Genomic DNA, 12,692 nt, shown 5'->3' on the forward strand with positions numbered 1-12,692 from the left:
GGTGGGAGCTTAACTCTACTATTTAGACTCTGATTATATCCCCCCAGAATGACTAGCCTAAAAATAGCATTGTGAAAGACAAGCATGCTGTCCCAGTGACTCTGCAGAAGACAACGTGTCCCCCATTTCAAACAGCCGCAACAAAATAGACTGCCTTCTAAGCAAGTACTATGAATAATGTATGATTTCTGCTTTCATTCGCAGGCAGGTAAGTTGAATTCAGGATTTTTGTTTTGTCTTAAAAAGAAGAAATTAAAGAACTATTTAAATATTACAAGTGCTGTCAGTTGCTCCTTGGACATCATACTTTGTATTTTAAGTAAATGGACCTAAACATTATTTGAAGTGTATGTTATTTGAAAAAATGTTAACAGATATATGTGTTGAACATTATAGAAAACAATTAAAGAAAATTATTTTGAATAGGGGAAAATGAATGCTTTTCAATTTACTTTGAGTCATTTTGTTGTTCTGATTAAAGCAACGTTTTCATAAACAACATTCATACTGAAAATTCATAAGAATGACTATTTTTTTAATGTTTAACATCCTCTGATGTTTCGCCAGCAATATTTTGTGTGTATGTGTGTTTTGTGTGCACACTCTCTAATAGGCAGAGAAATAAATCTTGAATGGTAGTAGTTTAATTCTCAGAATTATACTCTCCCAGTGTGCTTGTCAGATATATTATCTTTGGAAAGAACCTGTTTTCAACTTTGGCGAAAATCATCTGATAATTTGACTTATATTGATGTGCTAACATGACTTCATTCTCTTCCAATTTGTTTCTGAAATGTTCTGTTACCAAGCAGAAAGCCTGAAAATTTGTCCTCAGGTCATAGGAGGCTCCATACTGCTGTGATCATGAATGTTGCAATCGTATTTCATGTGACTGATTATACCCATTTGTCTTGTCCGATGTAGGTAAACACTGAAAACATCTGTTGGTTGGCCCTGAATGCATTAAGGCCATAGGTCAGAGTGTCGTCATGGTGCGTAATGTAGACGACCTAGACTTCTGCCTCTCTTCCCATCCGCAGAGCATCTTGGAGGGCCTGCGCTCCCTCTGTTCTCAACCCAAACTTGTGGATGTCACCTTGTGCGCTGGTGGACAGGATTTCCCCTGTCACCGGGGAATCCTTGCACTCTGCAGCCATTACTTCCGTTCCATGTTCTCAGGAGATTTCGTGGAGAGCATTGCTGCTCGTGTCGAGCTTCATGATGTAGATCCGAATGTATTGTCAACACTGTTGGACTTTGCTTATACAGGGAAACTCACCATCAACAAAAACAACGTGGAGGGACTCATCTGCACGTCCAGTCAGCTTCAGTTCCACACCGTCCGTTCTGTATGCAGCCGATATTTGCAGCACCAGATAGATGCCACAAACTGCTTGGGAATCCATGAGTTTGGAGAGATCCATGGATGCCCTGAAGTGGTTGCCAAAGCCTGGGGCTTCCTCCTTGAAAACTTTGAGGAAGTGCAACAACACGAGGAGTTTTTGCTGCTGGAGAAAGACCGACTGGTGGCCTGCTTGAAGGACGAGGATCTGCACGTAAGAGATGACCGGTCCTGTGCCGAGGCAATTTTGGCTTGGGTCAGGCATTGTATAGAAAATCGGATCTGTCACCTGCAAGAATTGTTAAGCTTGGCTAAGCTTTCCCTCCTCCCAGAATCCTACCTCACTGAGAACTTGCTTAAGGAGCCATTGGTGCAGAATTCGCTAGAATCCAAAGAGTTGGTGGAGAGAATATGTAGAGAGGTCAGAGTCAGACAGAAATCTATTTTATTGAGGTTTCTTAAACTTTATATTCCATTCTACAAAATGCATTTTGTGTTGTTGTTTTCTTCAGAAACGAGAAAAGACAGGAGATGTGTCAGAGCAGAGGGTTGCTCAAAATGCCTTCAACCTGCAGGAGGTTTTATTTGTGATGGGTGGTCGCTCACTGGATGACTCAGATGATGAAGATGAGGATGAAGATGAAGGTAGAAGGTTGCACCCCAGAAATTGTGGTTTCTACAACCCAAAGCTTGGTAAGGACAACTACAACTGACACATCAACTCCATTGGGGAGAATTATCGTTAATGTGGAACACTTGCATACTAACAGTCAAATCTGAATACACTTTAAAGGGATAATTCACCACTGGCAAGATGATATTTCTAATAAAGTTTGGCTGTGCATGCAGTAGAAAAAGAAAAGGGTCTGTGGCATTTCCTTTTGCCAAAAAAATGTAGGAAAACTTCAACAACTATAATATCCTTCCACATTTCACAAAAGCCCTAGAGCTGTCAAAGGCAAAAAGGAATGACAAATAAACAGGTAACACAGAGAAAGTGTACACATTGCTCATTTACATATACTAGAAGCTTATGGTTGAAATTAGTTTTTGAGACAAATTTTCTCATGTATGAATTTCTTTACAATACTAAAATTGTAATTTTTAAAAGGGTAAGTTGAATTGTTTAATAATAAGCAGTCAACAAACATGGGAATCCTTTAAAATAAGTGTGCTTCACCTCTTGATGCTGGTTGAAAGAATATTTGTTTCTTTGATGACCTTTCTCTTATTCTTAAGTTCTAAAAAAAAAAAAACAGCAATAATGAAAAAAAGGAGTATGTATACCCTAACTTTTAATTGGTAGTTAACAAACATGTATTAGCTGGTGATTTTGATGGTCCACTTTAAACATTTTAACTTACTACAAGTAACTTTGCAACTACATGTCAAGTACCAGTCATTAAAGTATTAGTAGACTGTCTGCTTAATATCTGCTGACACTTTATTTTGATGCTCCCCCAACAGACATTCTACTCACTATAAGTAACTTGACAAGTACATGTCAACTAAACCAAACCCTAACACCTAACCCTAACCTAACAGTCTACTAATAGTCTTTTGACTAATACCCTAATGAGAGTTAGTAGATATGTAGTTGCAAAGTTACACATAGTTAGTGGAATGTAAAAAGTGGACCATTCCAAAAAAATTTAACTGATTTTTAAAGTACTTTTTTTTTCTTTTTTTCTTTTTTTCTTTTTTTCATAGGGCAGTGGTTTCAGCTACCTGATTTTCCCAACTACAATAAATGGGGTTATTCTATTGTCTCCTTAAACAGCAATGTTTATGTCACAGGTGAGATGAACGCTTTTCATATTTTCATAAGATATGTAACTGTTGGTAAAAGCTGTATTTCCTCATCAACTTAGCCAAAAAATGTTTTCTTCACAATATTTATAGTAGTATGGATAATTTGCTGATTGGTTGGTTTGGTCTGTATGCCTCAAACCATAATGACAAGGAAAGAGAGACTGAAGAAAAGAGAATAAAATGGTACAAAAAAAAAAAAAAAGGAGCAGGACACAACTTCTATTTTTACCAAAAGAAAACAATCCACAGATTTTCAGGGTATTTATAGAGCCTGTGCCCTTTGGAAAAGGATCAGTAAGATTTATAGTTTTATTACACACATGAATGGAACGTCATCTCTAGTGAGGATTTGGAGATGCTGAGATAAAACAGTCCCCTGTCTTATAAACAATCCCACTAAGACTCACATAAGACCTGAAACCACTTTAGAAATGTGGGGACTAGAGGACAAAGAAGCAGAACATTAACTTTGTGATTACCTGGGATTCTTGGGGGCATTATCGCCTAATGTTGCCTGGTCACCAATGGGGACAGCTGATCAAATAAATCAGCTAAGCCTTCATCAGAATTTCCACAGAATGGAAAAAAATACCCAATTACAACATTTGTATAACTCTCAGGAGGATCAAGAGGGTCTCAGTCCAACACCTGGTCCACCACAGAGACCTGGAAGTTCATCACTCGTGAGGGGAAGTGGGTCACAGTCGCCCCAATGTTGCGGCCCAGGACTAACCACTCTTCTGCAACTCTTAATGGAGAGATTTATGTAATTGGTGGTAAGAAAACAAATCAGTTTCCAACTGGAGGCTTCAGACAAAGGTCTTTGAGTAGATTTCCCTTCAGAACTGGACATTTTTATGTAACATTGCATTGTCTTTTCATTGACAGGAACTACAATGGATTTTGTTGAAGTTGAACATTATGACCCATTCAGTAATTGCTGGACTCTCACAGGCCCAGCACTGAAGTACGTGACTAACTTTACGGCCACGTCGTGTGAAGGAAAGCTGTACCTCATTGGTTCTTGTGCTGTTAAATATAATGCCCTGACTATGCAGTGCTACAACCCTGTCATAGGTAAGAGAGAACACATGTCAACTTGGCTAGGATGTATTTAACAGTTACTAATAGACATTACAATATCAGTAAAAACAAACCACATTTGTCATACTAGAGCCTCTAATTTCTTATTACGAATAGTTTTATATTGGAACTAGCAATTCAGAACAATTTAATGAAACACTTTACTAGACAGAGTGTAAATTATAATGTTATTCACTCATGGAGCCCTGCCAACATTGAACCACAGTTCAATACTATGTAGTTTGAGGATACTTTTGTAAATGAGGTTTCTCTTCTTCAACAGATAGCTGGTGTATCATCTGCTCTCCTTTCATTCCTAAATATCTTTCTTCTCCCCGCTCCGTCTCTATGGATGGAGTCATTTACCTTGTAGCAGATAACACCAAAAAGGTCTATTTGTATGACCCAGAGGGTAATATGTGGGAAAAAGTGAGTTTTATATTATAATTCTTTTTACACAGAGAATTGAGCACATATAAAGTTAGCCAAACCCTTATGTACAATCTTTATGTTTGTCATTTTTCTTCCCAGATTCAGTTTCTGCACACCCTCCATGAGAATGGGGATTTGGTGGTTCTAGGCAGGCAATTGTATGTGACTGGAGGGCACTGGAAGGGCATGGAGGGGGATTACGGTGTGGAAGTGGAAGTATACAACCGTGGCTCCAACACTTGGAAGGTGGAGTGCTTTCTTCCCAGACTCTGGACCTACAGTGGCTGCTGTTCCATCTTCCTGGACACTTCCCAGTGGACTGAATTCTTCCCTGATGAGACTTAATATCTGTCCTGTCCCCTAAATCTCGACTTACAGGGTTAGTTCACCCAAAAATGAAAATTATGCCATTTATTACTCACCCTTGTGTCGTTCCACATCCGCAAGACCTTCGTTCATCTTTGGAACACAAATTAAAATATTTTTGATGAGAGGTTTCTGTCTCTCCATAGAGATCTAACACAACTACCAATCCAAGGTCCAGAAAGGTAGAAAAAAGACATCATTAAAGTCCTCCATGTGACTCCAGTGGCTTAAACTCAATTGTATGAAGCGACGTAAGTGCTTTGTTTGTGCAAAAAAAAAAAAAAAAACATAATTTACCACTTTACTTACAAAAATATTGATCTGCAACGCGTGTTCACAAGAGCTCTACGACGCATGCGTGTTGTGTTCAGACTTGCGCGTCAACTCAACGCACATGCGTGAGTGTTCACGAGAGCATCACGACACATGCGTGTTGTGTTGGCATTGTTGTGTGAACATGCTTTGGATAATATTATTTTGTAAATAAAGTGGTAAATTATGTTTTTTTTGTTGTTGTTTTTTTTTTTTGCACAAACAAAACACTCACATTGCTTCATAAAATTGAGTTTAAGCCACTGGAGACACATGGAGTATTTTATTATTTATTTTTCCTACCTTTCTGGACCTTGGAGTGGTAGTTGCATTGGATCTCTATGGAGAGACAGAAACCTCTCAGACTTCATCAAAAATATCTTAATTTGTGTTCTGAAGATGAACGAAGGTTTTATGGGTGTGGAACGACAAAAGGGTGAGTAATAAATGACAGAATTTCCATTTTTGAGTGAACTAACCCTTTAAGCTTTGGGGCAAAATGTCACCTTTTCTCAGCCTTCTGGTGATTATCATTTAGAAAATAAGAATTGCATAATCACTTAATAAATAACACAATGTAATTTGTTGTACTCCCAAGATAAAATCAATTATTGTTTTTATTTGTGAAAATTGTGTAGCTATATCGAGTTTTGTTTTGTAATATGTATTTGATAAGGGATATGTTTTTTTTCCTGTCTTATATAGCTGTTCTTTGCCTTCATATGGTCATTAACTCTTTGAATTAAATGGCCTTTAGGTTGACATTTTAATATAATGGATGATACATTTTTTAAGCATTTTTACCAGTTGTATCACATGCTACTTATTTTGTCCAGTAAAAAGTAAATGTAAAATTGTAATTATTATTTCTTTTGACTGAATTTATTTCGAAATATGTTTTATTTTTAATGTTTGATAATGTTTATTACAAAATTGTACTTTTTAATACCCATGTTAGTTATCATTTAATACCCATGTTAGTTAGCATTAACTTAAATGGATTTTTAACAAAGTTGCAACAATGACTGGAATAACCAGTGTTGTATTTGTTCAGCCGTGACCTGCTGTGTTTGTAACTATGGAAGCCGGAAAGCTTGCGTTTTAATTCTCATGACAACACGCGAGAGCGTCCGGTTTCCCTGGCAACCATAGGCACCCATCTCGAGCTGGTGCTGTGATTGAAACTTTTACACTTGTGGCTTTATACTAACACTAAATAGTTTGCGTTTAATTTGCTTACGCGCGTTATTAAAGCATTAATATTGAAGTGTAAAGCACTCTGCAACCTTTATTCCTATAAAGCACAACTTTTAATGCATTTAAGACTTTATTAGCTGACATAGCAACTTGCTAAGCCCAGTTTAAGCGTTTAAAAGCACTTTTAGGTCTCAGCAAGAATCGAGGACAATTGGAAAAACGTCGCTGTTCGGCTATTAAAGTGCATTGGATCACTACCAGTTTCCAGATGAGTTGTGAAGGAGATCAAGGACTGGAAGCCGTGATTCAGGTGCGTGTTTTCCAGCAGGAAAGCTGATCTTCAACCAGCTGTAACTTAAATAGGTTATTGCACTGTTACCTATTCAAAACAGCAAGTGTGAATGAAAGAGGAGAGAGCTTGATTTAATATTAACGAGCCTTGCTATGTTTCAACAAATTAAGGTCGATCAGTGGGTCAGTTTCAGGTTCTTCTGTGAAACTTGAAGACAGGTGACTCATTTCCTTGTGCTGTTGTGACATCAAATTGAAACAGAGACAGACAATACGAACTAGTTGCAATAAAAAATACATTATAATTAAATAATACATAAAGTTTTATTAACAAACATCAAAGCTTTTTAGATCAGCAGTGAGACTAGGTCACCTGATTGCAGTGTGTGAGCCCCTCTCCTTGCACTAATATTGATAATGCAGAAGCTGGAGGAGTCACTGCTTAACCCAGATAGCAGTGCCGAGGAAAAGCCTTACACTGTGCGCGGAGATGAGGAGGAGTCCATCGCCACGCCAGTTCCTGCCCGCATCCGTGAGATCATCACCAGAAACCTGGCTGATACACCCACAGGTACTCGACACTCTGAATGAGCTCATTGGTGATGGGTCTTCTGGGGTATCAGGGTATAATTAGAACACATGTATATCCTATCATTTCCTGCCATGTTTTCCCTCTGGTGATGTATCAGGCGAGAGCAGCGAGCTGGAGGAGAACCGGCTGCCGAAGGATCTGCCTTCTCAGATGTGCACAGACAAAGACCAGCTGCTCAACAGGCAGGCGGCTCTCACTAGCCGGGTAGGAGCACACGCACAAACCTCACACATATGCCCTTGGGACTCTGGACTTCCAGTTCTTCTGGAAATCTGACTGATAAGCCATTTATGCATAGATAAGCACACTTGACCACCTGATAGTGAATCACTATGTGTAATGGACTGCACAAAGCACATTTTGTACGTTCTTCTCAGATACTAAACAAATTATTGCCCTAATGCAATGGCAAAGTATCCACCTTATTTTTAACGTAAGAGCCATTTTTAACATCTACAGCCTCTTCCAGTTATTTTAGCTGTACAAAAATATTCTGTTATGCTACTTCACATTACAGAATGGTGGGTCATTCTGTGTCAACTCAACCAGAGGTCCCCGGGTCAAATTTTTGATTTTGTTAATATTTTTTTCTGTAGAAAGACAAACATAAATAGTGATGAAAGCCAAAATATTAAATGTCAGAGATGTATATTTATTGAGTAATACACTATTTTGTAGAGGGGGGTCAAAATGACAATTTTCACCTGAGATTTGGAGCCAATTTACAGGGGTGTAAAAATGACTTTAGAATGATGGCAGCATCATTATTTTATTTTTTTACAAAGAGATTGGTAGGTCTGTTAGTAAAATCTGCTGACTTTAGCAATCTTTGTTTCATTATATGACTGATAAGCCATGTTTCATTATATGAAACAAAGATGGCTAGAAACTAGAACTAGAAATTGCTAGAAACTATAACTAGAAATGAGATACAGGGTGTAAAAATGTTCTAGTTTCAACGTTATTTGTTCTTCAGATATTCCTCTTTAAAAGAAAAAAAGATCCGAACTGCTGATTCGACACGCTGATTCATAACGCTCCGAAGCTTCATGAAGCAGTGTTTTGAAATCGGCCATCACTATACAAGTCGTTATTTTGTTTTTTTGGCGCACCAAAAATATTCTCGTCACTTTATAATATTAATATTGAACCACTGTACTCACATGAACTGATTTAAATATGTTTTTAGTACATTAATGGATCTTGAGAGAGGAAATGTCATTGCTGGCTATGCAGGCCTCACTGAGCCATTGGATTTCAACAAAAATATCTTAATTTGCATTCTGAAGATTAACGAAGGTTTTACGGGTATGGAACTGCATGAGGGTGAGTAATAAATGACATTATTTTCATTTTTGGGTGAACTAACCCTTTAAGATATCTTTTAATACTTCTTGAGTTACAGGCATGCAAACTTGAGGCAAAAAACACAAGAAGTGCTTTTTGCCATTTTTGAACTGTCACTGTTGGCATGTAATGCAACAAAGATTGTTAAAGTCAGCAGATTTTACTAATAGACCTACCAATCTCTGTGCAAAAATAAGATAATGATGCTGCCATCTTTCTAAAGTCATTTCTACACCCCTGTAAATTGGCTTTAAATGTCAGGTGGAAATTGCAATTTTGACCCCCCCTCTACAAAATAGTGGATTACTCAGTAAATATACATCTGTGACATTTAATATTTTGGCTTTAATCCCTATTTATGTCTTTCTACAGAAAAAAATATTAACAAAATCAAAAATTTGAGCCGGGAAAGTTTCTGAAATTTGGTTGATTTGACACGGAATCTGGTGGTGGTGTTTTTTTTATTTTTTTTTATCATATTATTTTAATTTATCGTTGGAATGATAAACACGGTTTTACCACTTACTGCACTTTATTCTAGTTTTACTTTATTCTATTCTAGTCTATTACTTTATTCTAGTTATTTACTTATCCACCTTTTTCCGACTGAGCCTGCTGCTTTTTAAATTAGGTTTTTAAAAGGTTAGTATTTCCGGTTTGGAAAACTTCCACTCAAAATGACTGTAACAAATCATTTCAAATAATAAGGTTGCGCTACAAATAATGCAGGAAAATAATGTAGCACTTGGTATATTAATGTCACACTGGAATCACAAGAATATCAGTGACAAAAGTTCTTTTCAGTCCACTAGTTGTGTTCTGTTCTTCCTATCTTTTTTCTTTGTATTCCGCTGTATTAAAATTTAATATATTTTCCCCCAAAATCCTCACTCAGATCTCTTTCCCGGATTTTCACACAGCACTTGTGAAAAAAGTGTGGTTTTCTCCTTTTTTCGACTTCTAATCCCTATCAGCAGTGTTTACTTGGAAATCTGTCAAAAAGAAGACAAGTACTTTGAAATATCCATCAATGTTCCAGTTAATGAGGAATTTTTGATTAACGCAACATACTCTTATGTTACATAAAATAGACTTTAAGGATTAGTTCACTTTAAAATGAAAATTACCCCAAGCTTTACTCACCCTCAAATGATTTTGTTCTTTCCGATAAACACAATTGGAGTTATATTAATAAATATCCTGGCGCATCCAAGCTTTATAATGGCAGTGAACAGGACCAACGAGTATGAAACTCAAGAAAGTATATCCATCTATCATAAACGTACTCCACACGGCTCCGGGGGTTAATAAAGGCCTTATGAAGTGAAGCGATGCGTTTGTGTAAGAGAAATATCCATATTTAACAAGTTATAAAGTAAAATATTTATAATTCAAATTACAAAGATGCAAAATGCTTACACTACGTCCTATGCCTTTCGACATCAGTTACGCTTTTTTTTTTTGTAATTTGAATACGGAAGGCGGTCTGGCGGAAGCTAGATATTTTACTTTATAACTTGTTAAATATGTATATTTTTCTTACACAAACGCATTGCTTCGCTTCAGAAGGCCTTTATTAACCCCCCGGAGCCGTGTGGAGTACGTTTATGAGGTATGAATGCACTTTCTTAAGCTTCATACTCGTTGGTCCCGTTCACTGCCATTATAAAGCTTGAATGCATCAGGATAGGAATTTGTTAATACTCTAACACTTTTAAGTTTTCTTTTGATGTTCAATGGTTGAGGGTGAGTGCAATGTCACCTCATAGAGCAAACCTTTAAACAAGTGTATTGGCAGTCGCTGAATGTTTACAGATTAACAAGTTACTCCCATGATTCACGTAAAGCGTCATGGGGCGTAGGAAAAAGGTGGATAGCGACTAATGAATCGGAAGTCTCATAAATTCACAAGAAATAGCTTACTTCCACGTTGAAAAATAAGATGGATAACACTGTTCTATGATCTCATAACCTGCATTATTCACGGTTTCTCTCCTTTTCCCAGTCCTCCCTTGTCTATCAATCTTGTCAACCCTGCCCCAGTACATTCCCAGAGGTGCATCAGAAATCAAACCGAAAACAACCTGATATCGATGGGAATGTGATCTTGTCCTCTGGCAGTATGGTGAATATCTCTAACACACAGTGCCTAATAAAAAACATAAGCCTCCATCTGGTGTAAGCATGTGATTGATGCAAAGTTTCTGAGACCTGCGTATTCGCCTCCTTGCTTGGAAGTCAAAACATGCCGGTATAATGTAGATTATTGCCTTCAAACTCTCTCTAGGCTTTGCATAATGGACACTGAGGGATTGTCGATCAGTAACCTGGTGGCAGGGGTTTCATGCACTCTGAACTAATGCAGTCTCGGTCCAGGAAAAGATTTTAAGTGAGTGTTTCCCTCCGTCCAGCAGTTTTTAAGGGATTGAAAACAGAGAAGGGACCATCACTAATAACGTGAGAGGTTGATGGAGCACCTTTGGACCCTGTTCCTATTTTCCTTCATTTTTTCTGCACATGTTGGTGGATAGACAGATGTGTGTGTAGGGAAGAGATCAAGAGAGGGAGTTACAGAGGCTCTTTGACAGAGAAAGAGGGAGCCACATGGCTTTGAAATGGAATATGTGCACAGCAAACATCAGAGCCGCAGTGCTCTTTCCGAGAGGGAAAACCCGTTTGGAGTTCTTGATAAACAAACGGTGGTAAAGGGCCATGTGAAAATCAACTGTGTCACATGGAACGAAATATATTTATTTCTGCTTGAAGCTGGACTTTGGCTCTGAAAAATGGAATGAGCACCCTAGCTTTTATGAAGGACTGATGTAAACTGAGCCATAGTTTACTCTGCATCTACATTTCATTACATGTGATCAAAGTGGCAGCTCTCTGACGTCAACATTTTAGAATCAGAAATGTACACATAATTACATTTCACAGTGTTTTTTTTTAATCTCACAGTTCTTTTTTGTTGTAGAGATTCTGGTGCACTTCATGAAGGCCCATACGAGACCTTCAAATCTAATTTCAGTTCAGTTTAATTAATTGGCATGACTGTTTGCGTTTTGGCAAAGATTAAATGAAAGATGAAAAAAAAAATGAATAACAGTTTTGGTGAACATAAAGAAGTTTGTAGAAAAGTTCTCTTTCACTTAAGTTTACAGCATCACCTTGGCCACTGTCTGTCTCCCCCAACCTTGCTGTTTGGGGGAAAATAAAAAGGTCATTGGCCTTCTCTCATGGGACTGTGAAAGAAAAAGCTCATTTTTCATAGAACACAAAGCTGCCATTTGTGATAACAGTGCACTCTTTTTGCTGGCCAAGTTTAATGAATGCCAACCGCGCACATTGCCCAGTTAAGCCTATTTTAAGATATGAGCTATAAATAAAACTTAATTAGTCTGGTTGGTATAAATAGTCTTTTTTTAATCCACACATTTATATTTTTGGAGAAGAAAGGCCTATGTCACATGAACTCTGAGAGTGGAGACATGTCTCTCTCTCTCTGTCGCCAATTGAGAACTCTCCAGTGCAAGTGTGCTGACATTGTGAAGTCAAATGAAACCATACATATGAATGTAAACTTTAAGATGTTATGGTAACATATCACAGTAACTATACGCTGGGTGCCAGACAGCCAGTATATTAACATGAGGTAATGAATCCTTCATGCTTAATAATTTGAAGTCTCTATTCAGCCTCAATCTGTCTTGATGTGGGAATGACATATTCTGGTGGAGTGTGATCCATTTAATCTCTAACTCCCAAATGAAGCATCAGTCATTATGCAATTTCTGTGTGCATACCACACAGAGATGCATTAGAACGTAAATAAAGGCCTGTTCACACCAAGAATGGTAACTATAACCAAAGACTATAGAATAACACAAGACGCGTCACTCATATTGTTTTGAATGGGAG

At 37.7% G+C, this 12,692-nt stretch overlaps 2 protein-coding genes across 4 annotated transcripts in view; both read left to right on the forward strand.

Annotated features, from left to right (window-relative positions):
• The first annotated feature begins 59 nt into the window (after positions 1–59).
• Positions 60–6,211, forward strand: klhl30 (kelch-like family member 30). Of its 2 annotated transcripts, XM_051896795.1 has the most exons (8): positions 60–208; positions 925–1,763; positions 1,855–2,035; positions 3,053–3,139; positions 3,775–3,930; positions 4,043–4,231; positions 4,521–4,666; positions 4,769–6,211. In XM_051896795.1, exons 2-8 carry the CDS (start codon positions 990–992, stop codon positions 5,012–5,014), a joined length of 1,779 nt encoding a protein of 592 aa, XP_051752755.1. In that variant the 5' UTR covers positions 60–208; positions 925–989; the 3' UTR covers positions 5,015–6,211. The 2 variants fall into 2 exon arrangements, with proteins under 2 accessions (XP_051752755.1, XP_051752756.1); XM_051896796.1 differs by lacking the exon at positions 3,775–3,930.
• A 112-nt stretch (positions 6,212–6,323) lies between these two features.
• crocc2 (ciliary rootlet coiled-coil, rootletin family member 2) overlaps positions 6,324–12,692 on the forward strand; it is a 62,741-nt gene continuing 56,372 nt past the window's right edge. The window contains exons 1-4 of one of the 2 annotated variants that reach the window (XM_051896761.1): positions 6,324–6,854; positions 7,259–7,406; positions 7,525–7,631; positions 10,780–10,899. In XM_051896761.1, coding sequence (XP_051752721.1) covers positions 6,813–6,854; positions 7,259–7,406; positions 7,525–7,631; positions 10,780–10,899 — 417 coding nt within the window. In that variant the 5' untranslated portion in view covers positions 6,324–6,812. The remainder of the gene's footprint in view (positions 6,855–7,258; positions 7,407–7,524; positions 7,632–10,779; positions 10,900–12,692) is intronic. The other variant, XM_051896762.1, reaches the window with a different exon arrangement.

This window comes from Ctenopharyngodon idella, chromosome 6 (genome assembly GCF_019924925.1).
Source record: "Ctenopharyngodon idella isolate HZGC_01 chromosome 6, HZGC01, whole genome shotgun sequence".
Lineage (NCBI taxonomy): Eukaryota > Metazoa > Chordata > Actinopteri > Cypriniformes > Xenocyprididae > Ctenopharyngodon > Ctenopharyngodon idella.